This window comes from Ylistrum balloti, unplaced genomic scaffold (genome assembly GCF_031769215.1).
Source record: "Ylistrum balloti isolate Yb309-2 unplaced genomic scaffold, AGI_CSIRO_Ybal_v1 Utg369684, whole genome shotgun sequence".
Classification (NCBI taxonomy): Eukaryota; Metazoa; Mollusca; class Bivalvia; order Pectinida; family Pectinidae; genus Ylistrum; species Ylistrum balloti.
Window position 1 is genome coordinate 300,202 of NW_026781923.1, and position 12,795 is coordinate 312,996.

Sequence of the window (12,795 nt, forward strand, 5' to 3'; positions counted from 1 at the left end):
TGTAAACCATCTTAAGACGCTTCCATTCTTGAAAAATATTTGATACTTCCATATCTGGGTGTTGAAAAGAAGATTTTTGAAATCTGAGTCAATTTGACCCCATTTGGCCCCACCCATCAGCCCCTAGGGGTCAACTTGGATCAATATGGGCATACCATCAAGCTACTATATTTTGCTTATAATTCTAAGCAAGTTTGAAATATTTTCAATGATAATTAAACAAATCATACTCAAAAAATTATTTTTCTTCATAAATTATAGTAAACTTTACCTCCTCCCTGCAGGGAAATGTGAGACCCTGAGGCCATGAAATTCATAATTTGGTAAACCACTTTAAGATGCTTCCATCCATGAAAAGCATTTAATTCTACCAGATCTGGGTATTAAGAAGTTTTTTGAAATTTGAGTGAAATTTGATGCTTTTGGCCCCATCCCTCAGGCTCCCATGGAGTTGGGACCATATAATTCACTATTTTGTTTCATCTTAGACGTGGGAAGGTGTCTGCAAAATTTCATTTATCGAATTTGGTTTAATTGGTTGAAAATGTTAAATTGTTTACGGACACATAACACCGTATGAAGGAGATTTCAACAGGTCTCATGGTGACCTTAAAACTGTAATTCAGGAATTGATTATATGCATATCAAGTTCTGACTTGGTTATGGTCAATTCAATTCTTCTTGAGTTATGACCATTTAACAGGAGTCTGCCTAATTCCAGTAAGAATTTACAACAAAAATTTTCAATCTTCTCCTCAGTTGCAAACTGAGACATTCTTGCCACTGAGATACATGTGGTTTTTCCTGTCATTGAGTTTTTTCAATATTCCAGCCCACTGTTTCCACTATGGATCTGAATTAACTTTTATGACATCTATGATATGTCCACTGAGACTCAATTTGATCTTTCTTCATAATCTCCTGGACTACCTTACAGAAAAACGAAAACTGTCACAAGTTCCTTTTTAGGGGTTTCATTCTGAACATGACAATGATAATTTCACTTCCTAATCTAAGGACACAAAGACATGACATCAGTTTAACAGTGAAAGTGTCTAGAGTTAAACATTAGCTCCAAAATGGTGAAAGGTTTACCACAATGGGTCCATATCCACCCAGTTCAATGTTTTTGTAGTATAGAGGAGGAGGAGGAGGAGGAGGAGGAGGAGGAGGAGGTGGTGGTGGTGGTGGTGATTGTTTGGGTGGTGGTGATTGTTTGCTTTTGTGGGTTGGGGATGGGGTCTTGATGTAACATAACAAATCTGTGTATATCAATATCACCTCCATTGTGATTACCACAAGTCTATTCCTTAACACGCAATAAAACGTCTGAGTGGTAGTAACAGAACAATATCACTGTACACAGATATTTCTGATCTCCAGTAACAATATTTAGTGTCATCAACACTAGTTTCTACAAGGCCAACAAGCTCTGTTATGTATAATCCTGTTTATTCTATTGAGTAGCTTATTTCAAACTCAGAGTCTGTTTATGATATTACGTCTGGTTTAAAATTTTACGCTTCATGAAGAAGCGATCAGGTACTGTAAGGATTTCTGTTAAAATCAATTTTCTTTTATCTACTTAGCAAACAATATTCTTGGAACTAGCATCATTTCAATGCAATCTTTCTTTCATCCAATCATTTCTCAAGGTTACATATTTACTGGTCAACAAAAATTAAGACTTTTCAACATTTGAAATCTTCTTAATATCAAAACCTATATCATCTGATACTTTGATGTAGTTTTGATTGTATATTCCTGAAATCAATGTTGATTTGTTCTCAAAATAATTACCACACCAATTGTAAATTTTCACAAAACAAAATATTATATCTAAGTAGTTTCTTTATGATACAGTGGTCCAAAAGTCATTTTCAAACTATCTTTCCTTGATTGGGCAATATTTCTCTGACATGTAGTCAATGTTCTCAGCAAAATGTGTTTTCCAAATGAAGAAAAATAAATCAAAGTAAAGGAACATGAACACATCCAGAAATACCATCTGGTATTCCAGTTACTAATCAGACATTTCATACCATTTCTAAACTCATCAATGAAGTGGAGTCATATTCGAAAGAGAAAACAATTTGTATTTCAACTCTGTGCAAGTTACCTATGGAATCTATTACAGGAAAGCAATCATAACTTGAGGACAGCAGACAGAAAAGGCTAGGATTACAGCTGTGTATGGCATGTAGGACTGTAAGTAAGGGACGTTATAACAACACTTACCCCGATCCAGCTTGGGAGGCGGTCGGTACTTGAATCCTGTCTGGCTCCAGTATGCAGGAATGGATCCCCTAACTTGTACAAAGGACACAGTGTGACAGGAAAACTCCAAAATCTTAAAAAACAAAGAAACAAACTTCGTCTTTACAAATCAATAAATATCACTACTACTTCAGGTGAAAAAAAGTAATCCAGTATTTTTCATATTACTCAGAACATAGAGATAATACATAAATAAAGGTATGAATGATATGAAAATTCTACCAAAGAAACAGCCCTTGCTAAATATTCTGGAAGACAACAGCAGCCAAGATGTATGGAATTGAATGATTTGGGTAAATTAAAACTACAAGAATGTGTTTATCCTAGTTCATAAAAGATATGTTGTCATTTTCTACTTCCTATCATAGCTTCTCTGAATGGTAATAATTCTTTTAATATGCTAAGGTCATTATATTGTAATGGTGAGTTAAAATCAACAAATGATCTTGACACACACTGTCATTTGGTATCTATATGTTATTTATAAGTGGGATCCTTTCCCTTCTCTTCTCTTCTTTCTTCTGTTTTCAATTATAATTACTTTGATTGTTTCTCTTAAGAAATAGCTACAATTTTTTAAACTGCCATATCCAAGATGGTCACATGTCAGTCATTTTACTTTTCTAGGACCAAGAGGGACCTACATATTGAATTTCAGAAAGACCCATCCAGTTCTTCTCAAGAAATAGTGATAATAAACTTTCATTGCCAAAAATAAAGACTGCCTTTCAGCCATTTTGTTTATCTAGAAAGTTCCAAAATCAAACAACACGGTGTGACGTACACTATAACAACACGGTGTGACGTACACTACAGACAACACGGTGTGACGTACACTACAACAACACGGTGTGACGTACACTACACACAACACGTTGTGATGTATACTACAACAGCATGGTGTGACGTACACAACAGACAACACGGTGTGACGTACACTACAGACAACACGGTGTGACGTACACTACAACTACACGGTGTGACGTACACTACAGACAACACGGTGTGACGTACACTACAGACAACACGGTGTGACGTATACTACAACAACACAGTGTGACGTACACTACAAACAACACTGTGTGACATATACTAAAACAACACGGTGTGACGTACACTACAACAACAAGGTGTGACGTACACTACAGACAACACGGTGTGACGTACACTACAGACAACACGGTGTGACGTACACTACAGACAACACGGTGTGACGTACACTGTGTGACATATACTAAAACAACACGGTGTGACGTACACTACAACAACAAGGTGTGACGTACACTACAGACAACACGGTGTGACGTACACCACAGACAACACGGTGTGATGTACACTACAACAGCACGTTGTGACATACACTATAAACACGGTGTGATGTACACTACACACAACACGGTGTGAAGTACACCACAGACAACACGGTGTGATGTACACTACAACAGCACGGTGTGACATACACTATAAACAACACGGTGTGACGTACACTACAGACAACACGGTGTGACGTACACTACAGACAACAAATCGATAACCCTTCTTTTCAGCAAGATCCGTGTACAAATGTATTATGACTATAAGCCTTACAATCTTTCAGAGGAGATGTTGCTAATTTTCCACATTGACCCCTGTTCAGTTCATTGAATGTAATTCTAAGAAGAGGCCCATGAACCTTGACAGTTATCTGACTAACTAGATACACGTGTTGTAACAGCAGTAGTTATTGTCAAACAAGGTAAACCTAATATTGCTTCAATGTTGATGGTTTCAATAGGACTTTATGGAAAACATAAAATTCCTTTCATGTTGTTTGTCTGTGTTGTTTAGGTAGAGGATGACATTTCTGGTAGTTCAGAAGATTTTTAAAACATTTCCAATATTTTACTTCTTTGGAAGCCCCTTCCCTGGTTGGAAGAAGGGAAGTTGTAAATATCTACCACACATCAAAACTGGTGTTAAAGCTTCGTTTACAGTTTGTTGACAGTAAACCTATCCCAAATCTCGTGAAGTAGCTGGGTTTCATCTCTGCATTCTACACTTACGTGCCAACACACATGATTGATGCAAGCTGATCTAAACGTTGTAAAATAAACCACAATTTTGTTGAACTTTTTTGTCACCAAAATATTTCACATGTAACAATATTCCTTAATTCTATACCATTACTCAACATCTAATTTGTACTTTTGCCCTGCCTATCTGATTCCGTTCCTGAGCTGTTATTAATCTATATAGCCTTATATTACCCTATCATTGTGTTAATCACAAAGGTCATGAAGTATTGCCAAAATAAAACTCAGCTCCTGTATTATCTACTCATTTACATTAATAGTTTTGTGTACTGAAGGGGATATCTATAGCACCTAATTGTTAGTAACCAAAGAAAGGGAAAAGAATATGAGGCTACCACAGTTGATAACAAATGACAATTGTTACAAAACTATAGGATGAGGCTGTATTATCGGGATTGTGTATCACAATCACAGATGGTTTTCCAATGTTTCTATAGTATCACTGTCATAAACTTTGTTGAAGTACTCCAATCAAGTGACTAAATAATGATCAGTGCAGTACGTGTGCACTTTTACTCTGCGACAATAGTGCTCTGATAATAGCACCCCCATGTTACAGCACATCATCCTGGCAGGAATGCACTTCCTATCAGTGGCTACAAACCATCCCACACATTAAGTATGCATCCAATTAGGAATAAACAATAGACACATTTTTATAACTTTAACTATTCCTTCCCCCATTGAAACTAGGTATTATACAATTATTTATCTGTAAAATACCAACATTATTTAATTATATTCACATCTAACTTCAATATGCACTGAACAAATATCTACTTAATATTGTGTACAGATATAGCAAAAGCTTTCTGGCTCAGTCTCATTGGATTCAATTACTTAATGGATAAAAGACAATTTCAGTCTTAAAATTCAGTTTCCTTTCATATCTAATATACTAAATCTCTATACCATGATAAAAACCATTAACAAAATTATCATTGTTATTGTTAGATGATACCAGTTAATTTGTTTGATCTTCTTCTTGTTAAGGTTTTAACAAGCAGTGATGTGTTACCAAAAGCAAAGACTTTTTTTTCCATTTCAGCCCAGCACTTTGATAGATTAACAATGTCTATATTTTTTGAGGTGACAACCCTCTCTACCACACGATCCTATATAAGGCAGGTCTGTCAGAAATATCCTTTAATCATGCTCGACGACCCTCTCTACCACACGATCCTATATAAGGCAGGTCTGTCAGAAATATCCTTTAATTATGCTCGACGACCCTCTCTACCTCACAATCCTAAACAAGGCAGGTCTGTCAGAAATATCCCTCTCTACCTCACAAACCTATACAAGGCAGGTATGTCAGAAATACTAAAAAGTCCCATGCCAGCCTTGATGGAAATTCCTTATATCCTGACCTACTAGAAAGTCCCATGCCAGCCTTGATGGGAATCCCATATATCGTGAACTACTACAAAGTTCCATGCCAGCCTTGATGGAAATCCCCTATATCCTGACTTACTAGAAAGTCCCATGCCAGCCTTGATGGGAATCCCCTATATCCCGACTTACTAGAAAGTCCCATGCCAGCCTTGATGGGAATCCCCTCTATCCTGACTTACTAGAAAGTCCCATGCCAGCCTTGATGGGAATCCCCTATATCCTGACTTACCAGAAAATCCCATGCCAGCCTTGATGGAAATCCCCTGTATCCTGACTTACTAGAAAGTCCCATGCCAGCCTTGATGGAAATTCCTTATATCCTGACCTACTAGAAAGTCCCATGCCAGCCTTGATGGGAATCCCATATATCGTGAACTACTACAAAGTTCCATGCCAGCCTTGATGGAAATCCCCTATATCCTGACTTACTAGAAAGTCCCATGCCAGCCTTGATGGGAATCCCCTATATCCCGACTTACTAGAAAGTCCCATGCCAGCCTTGATGGGAATCCCCTCTATCCTGACTTACTAGAAAGTCCCATGCCAGCCTTGATGGGAATCCCCTATATCCTGACTTACCAGAAAATCCCATGCCAGCCTTGATGGAAATCCCCTGTATCCTGACTTACTAGAAAGTCCCATGCCAGCCTTGATGGAAATCCCTGTATCCTGACTTACTAGAAAGTCCCATGCCAGCCTTGATGGGAATCCCCTATATCCTGACTTACCAGAAAATCCCATGCCAGCCTTGATGGGAATCCCCTCTATCCTGACTTACTAGAAAGTCCCATGCCATCCTTGATGGGAATCCCCTGTATCCTGACTTACTAGAAAGTCCCATGCCAGCCTTGATGGAAATCCCCTGTATCCTGACTTACTAGAAAGTCCCATGCCCGCCTTGATGGAAATCCCCTGTATCCTGACTTACTAGAAAGTCCCATGCCAGCCTTGATGGGAATCCCCTCTATCCTGACTTACTAGAAAATCCCATGCCAGCCTTGATGGGAATCCCCTATATCTTGACTGACTAGAAAGTCCCATGCCAGCCTTGATGGGAATCCCCTATATCCCGACTTACTAGAAAGTCCCATACCAGCCTTGATGGAAATCCCCTGTATCCTGACTTACTAGAAAGTCCCATGCCAGCCCCCTATATCCTGACTTACTAGAAAATCCCATGCCAGCCTTGATGGAAATCCCCTGTATCCTGACTTACTAGAAAGTCCCATGCCAGCCTTGATGGAAATCCCCTGTATCCTGACTTACTAGAAAGTCCCATGCCCGGTTTGATGGAAATCCCCTGTATCCTGACTTACTAGAAAGTCCCATGCCAGCCTTGATGGGAATCCCCTATATCCTGACTTACTAGAAAGTCCCATACCAGCCTTGATGGAAATTCCCTGTATCCTGACTTACTAGAAAGTCCCATGCCAGCCCCCTATATCCTGACTTACTAGAAAGTTCCAGTCATGAGTTTGTGTACTTTACTCCAAACTGTATTTAAACCATTGTAACACATAAACTTGTCATGTCAACAATAAGAACCTCATTATCAGTATATATACCCTAAATACCAGATGTTTCTTCAACAGCAGAAACAATTGCTCAAAAAAACCTTACATCTGGGGAAATCAAGGTGTGAACAGATTTAGAAGTGTCCTCTGAGAAATCAGCTGTTTAAAGATCACTTTGTTTCCTTCAAAATCCTTCAAAAAAGTCAGAATAAGGACAGATGTGTTCCCTAGCAGTAATCTTGAGGTTTTTTTAAATGTAAAACCAATTTTCATGAGGTAATACTTACCATAACTTTAGTATAGTATGCAAATATGGTACCTACACCCATCTTTGTATCCAAAAAACAAAAGATTCAAAAATCCCGCCCTCCCTACGACCATGAGCCTTCACGTCATGAACATAGAGTTATCTCCCTTCCTCTTAGCCTTTATGGGGCACCCGCAGAGGGGCAGCCAGGCAGATAGGAAGAGGGGAGGATAGGGTGGGACTCCGTAAAGTTATGGTAAGTATTACCTCATGAAAATTGGTTTTACATTAAAAAAAACCTCAATTTCATTTAAGTAATAATTACCATAACTCTACTATGCGAATTTGTCTTACCGTAGTGGTGACTAGCAGCCAGGCAGCCCATCTAGCACAACTGAACATGGTAGGGAGGGGGGACAGAGTGCATAGAAGAAGGAGGGGAACCTCCCTGTGAACGAGCAGGTAACCCACGTGCCACTGAACCGAAAAGACAAGCCCCGGGGCTAACGGAGGGGGCACAGCCACAGACTGTGCAACCACCAGAGGCCCCAAAGAATACAAACCTTCTGAGTGGGAAGCTAGGGATCGCAGATAAAAATCTATGAACGTATCCCTGCCCCGCCAGAAGGCAGCAGACATGACCTCCTGAAAGGAGGACCCATTAAGGAGGGCCCAGGACGCAGGGAGGGCCCTTACCTCATGAGCCCACACTCTCACCTTCGCCCAAGCCTGGTCATCCGAGTGCTCATAAGCATACTTAATGACCTGGAATACCCACCTAGACACCGACTGGGAGGAGATGTCTCACTGTCCCTGTTTGATGGGCAAAAACAGACGGGATCTGGAGCCCCGCCCCCTGGTTTTATCAAGATAAAACCTAAGAGACCTACAGGGACAAAGCAATCTATCCCTCTTCTCCGAGCTAGTCATAGCCGGAATCTTGATGGGATTGGGTGAGAACCCCGGGACCTGATTCTTCGCAAGGAACAAAGGATCAGTAAGGAGAGTAACGGCAGCGTAGCCTCTGGACCAACGAAGGCAAGAAGGAAGTGACAACAAGGCGTGCACTTTGCTCTTCCTATGTCCAGAGGCCAGAGCCAAAAGGAAGACTTTCTTGAAAGTCAGAAACTTCAAAGAGGCAGACTCCATAGGCTCATCAGATGACCTCGTCAGGGAATCTAGCACCAAGGCTAAATTCCACTGCGGGGCCAGCTGCTGAACTCTGGGTCTATCCAGAGCGAAGCCTCTGATTAGGGCAGAAAGAGATGAAGAGGAACCTATCTCCTCCCTGCCATGAAAAGCCAAGACACTGGCAATTGCTGTCCTATAGCCAGCAATAGTGCCAGGTGCCAGATTGCAGTCCCAAAACAGAGAGAGTAGGAAATCCGCAATCAGCTGAACAGAGGCTTCGAATGGATCAACCTCCCTGCCGACACACCAATCACAGAAGATCTTCCATCTTGACTGGTAGATGGCAGAAGAGGAAGCCCTGATAGATCGCGTGATGCGATCTGACACCTCTCGAGAAAAGCCTGTCTTGGCAAGGCTTCCAGAGATAGCCTCCACGCGTGAAGGTGGAGGATCTCTGGTCGAGAGTGTGTCGTCTTGGACCGAGGCTGGCAAAGGAGATTCAGTCTGGTGGGGAGAGCCAGGGGCTCTTCCACCAGAAACGACAAGAGCTCCGGAAATCAAGGCTGCCTCAGCCACAGGCCACAGAAGTAAGGAGCAATGATGCTGCCTGAAGGGAGGGAATGCATAGGCATGCATCCCATCCCAGTCCAGAGAAAGGGCGTCCACAGCCCAAGCCTTCGGATCTGGGACCGGAGAGACAAAGGTTGGCAACTGATTGTTCAGAGAAGTGGCAAACAAGATCTATCAAAGGCCTGTCCCACACCTGACAAATTCCCCGGAACACCAAGGGACACAGCTGCCATTCCGTCAACACCGGTTGGCGGCCCCTGGAGAGGGTATCCGCCAACACATTCAGCCTGCCTGGAAGATGCTTGACCGCAATGGACAATTGCATCTCCTGACAGAGGAGAAGGATGCGGATGGAGAAGGCACACAAGACATGAGACCTGGTGCCCCCTTGTCTCTCCAGATACGCGACAACTGTAGAGTTGTCGGTAGCCACACGAATCGCCTTGGACTGCAGAAACCCCTAAAAGGATTGCAGTGCCAAAAGAACTGCCCTCATCTCAAGCACACTGATGTGCTCCGAGAGCTGATCCCCAGGCCACTCCCCCGAGCGACATTGATGCCCCGTGGGGTCTCCATCTTGAAGTGAGGAGAATCTACGTGCCTGTTGAAGGCACTGAGATCTATGATCGGACGCCACACCCCAGACTTCTTCCGAACGAGAAACATTCAGGAAGAGAAACCAGGAGTGATTTCCGACATAGGAATCTCCTCTATCGCGCCCTTTGCAAGCATGGTCCTTACTTCCTCCTGGATCGCCCGAGCCTTTTCCAAATCCCCCGGAGGAGGAAAGAAGATTGGCTGGGCGATAAGAGGCGGATCCCGAAGAAGGGGGATACCTAGACCCTCCTTGTCCACCGACAACGCCCACGCGTCCTCCGTAATTTCCTGTCACTGGGGCAGGAAAGCGGAGAGACGCCCGCCAACAGGAAGTTCCGATGGGGCAGATCGAGTCCCTGCCAAACCAGCGAATCGTCCGCCCATCCGGTGCCTGAGCCTGCGGGAGAAGGACAACAGACCTGAACGGGAGGACTGCTGTCCATCCCGCCAGACTCCTGTTCTGTCTCTGCCAAGGAGAAGAAAGAGTCAGGAGCCCTTCTTCTTGCCCCCAGGAGGTTTCTTACCCTTCTTACCTTTCCCCTTATTGCCCTTGAAGTGTGGCTGTGATTTGGGCTGAGCAGAAGCCTGCCAAGCCGAAAACTTAGCCTTCTTCTTGGGAGGCGCTGACCCCTGCGAGGCGCTGGCCTTCTCAGAACAAAATCTCTTCACCAAAAGTGCTGAGGCGACCGAGTCCTCCTTCATATCCTTCTGAACAGAAGGGAGAGCTCCCACGAACAGGGTAGAGCCACAGAAGTGGGCAGTCAACAGGCGGGAAAGATAAGGTTCCTCGACTGGGCGATTCTTCAAGACTGAAAATCGCCTAGCCAACACGACATTGGCGAGCAGGGATACCTGTAAGGCTGCTGATGCCCTCAACGCTGCGTTCAGGGCAGCTGTGAGACTATCCTGAATGTCGGCCTGTTCTGTCTCTGGTACCCAACCCTCAGGCAAGTCAGATGCCTTGTATAGACTCACTGTCAGGAAGTCTATATACGACAGAACTTGGATGGAAAGGCGCAACATCCTCTCCATCCTGTGGTGCTCTCTGGCCTCAAGCACCACCTGGTCCACCGATTTGCCGGGCCAGGCAGCCAGCTCTCTCGACTCCAGCTGTGCTGGTTGAGGGGCCAGTTGCCCGTCATGTGTGGCGTAACCAGCAGTAGAAGCCTCTGACAAATCACCAATACCGGCAAACCCGGGGATGCGGGTAGAGGAAGAATTCTTCTCTAAGACCCGAGCCCGGGTGGTGGCCAGAGCCGAAGACACAATAGTGCCTTCTGGCAGAGTCCGATCAGTACGAACGGAAGCCCGAGGAGCCACCAAAGAACATAGAAGGGTGGTGCATTCAGGCACCGACGATGCAGAAGGCGGTGGGCATACCTCCGCCCCGAGAATTCGGGAGATGTCGGCCTGTAGGGCCCGCATCCCCGAAAGAACATGCTGAGCCTCGGTTTCAGCAATCTCGGAGCCCCCTACCCCCTGGGAGCCCTCCTGGTCGGAAGGGTCATCTTCAGATGACTCGGACGGATCAATCGCCGAGCACCCAGGAGACAGATGGATCACATCGTCATCCTCTGCCAAGCCCATGCCCTCAGCATCCATCTCCTCCTCGCTAGTGACCAAAGTCGCCCTGGAAGGAACAGGGGCCACCAGAGGAGCCCTCTCTGGAGAGGTAACTGCTGGTACCCAGAACCATTCACAGGCTGGCCTTGGCGGCCCGAGATTGAGTGCCCGCAGGCACCCCTACACCCCGAGCCAAGGGGAAAAGGCGACGGGAAACCGGAAGCTTGACCTGGGGCCCCAAATCCCTGGGGGAAGCACCCTGGGAAGCCCTGCACCGGAAAATCTGAACATGAGCGAAAAGCCCCAGATCCAGAGACCTGTGAGGGTAGGAACCCAGGCCCCACACTGACACTAGGATTAATGAACTCATTAGTGTCACTAATCCCCGTAGCCACTGACAACCCTGACAAAAAGTCAGTGGCCCCTGACCTTATACCCGAAGGTACCGGTCTGGAGTCAAGACGGCCCCAACCAACGACGCCACCTAAGCTAACGAAACGTAAAATAGCTAAACAAAAAAGGCGGTCGAATAAATAATACAACCGAAAAATAGCGAAAAACCGAATGGCTCAAAACACGTGGTCAAGCGCTCGGTACCTGGAGTATAACAATGGCCAAACAAAGGTCGAACAAAAGCCCGCCGAATAAAGGCTTAAAAAGCAGGATAATTAAGAACTAAAAGTCTGCAAAAGACTGTTAATGTTACAGATGGGTTTAAAGCAAAAAGCCGATAGCTAATTACTCGGCTATAAACGAAACTTAAGCTATAAGGAAAGGAAGGCACTCAGCTGGATTATAGCACCTCCGCCCACTCTGGTAGCCATAAAGGTAAGAGGAAGTGAGATAACTCTATGTTCATGACGTGACAGCTCATGGTCGTAGGGAGGGCGGGATTTTTTAATCTTTTGTTTTTGGGATACAAAGATGGGTGTAGGTACCATATTTGCATACTATACTAAAGTTATGGTAATTATTACTGAAATGAAAAGAAACATTTATGATGGATGTATTACCTGGCAGTAATCAGAAATATATAATGATGAATGTGTTCCCTCAGCAATCAGAAACATATAATGATGGTTGTGTTCCCTTGTCAGTAATCAGAAATATATAATGATGGATGTGTTCCCTCAGCAATCAGAAATAAATAATGATGGATGTGTTCCCTGGCAGTAATCAGAAATAAATAATGCTGGATGTGTTCTCTGGCAGTAATCAGAAATAAATAATGATGGATGTGTTCTCTGGCAGTAATCAGAAATAAATAATGATGGATGTGTTCCCTGGCAGTAATCAGAAATAAATAATGATGGATGTGTTCCCTGGCAGTAATCAGAAATAAATAATGATGGATGTGTTCCCTGGCAGTAATCAGAAATAAATAATGATGGATGTGTTCCCTGGCAGTAATCAGAAATAAATAATGATG

General features: G+C 43.7%; 1 protein-coding gene across 1 annotated transcript in view; it reads right to left on the bottom strand.

Annotated features, from left to right (window-relative positions):
* Positions 1–2,131: 2,131 nt before the first annotated feature.
* LOC132564893 (phosphatidylinositide phosphatase SAC2-like) overlaps positions 2,132–12,795 on the bottom strand; it is a 29,904-nt gene continuing 19,240 nt past the window's right edge. Inside the window, exon 9 of the mRNA XM_060229510.1 lies at positions 2,132–2,350. Within this exon, the coding sequence (XP_060085493.1) occupies positions 2,132–2,350 (219 nt within the window). The remainder of the gene's footprint in view (positions 2,351–12,795) is intronic.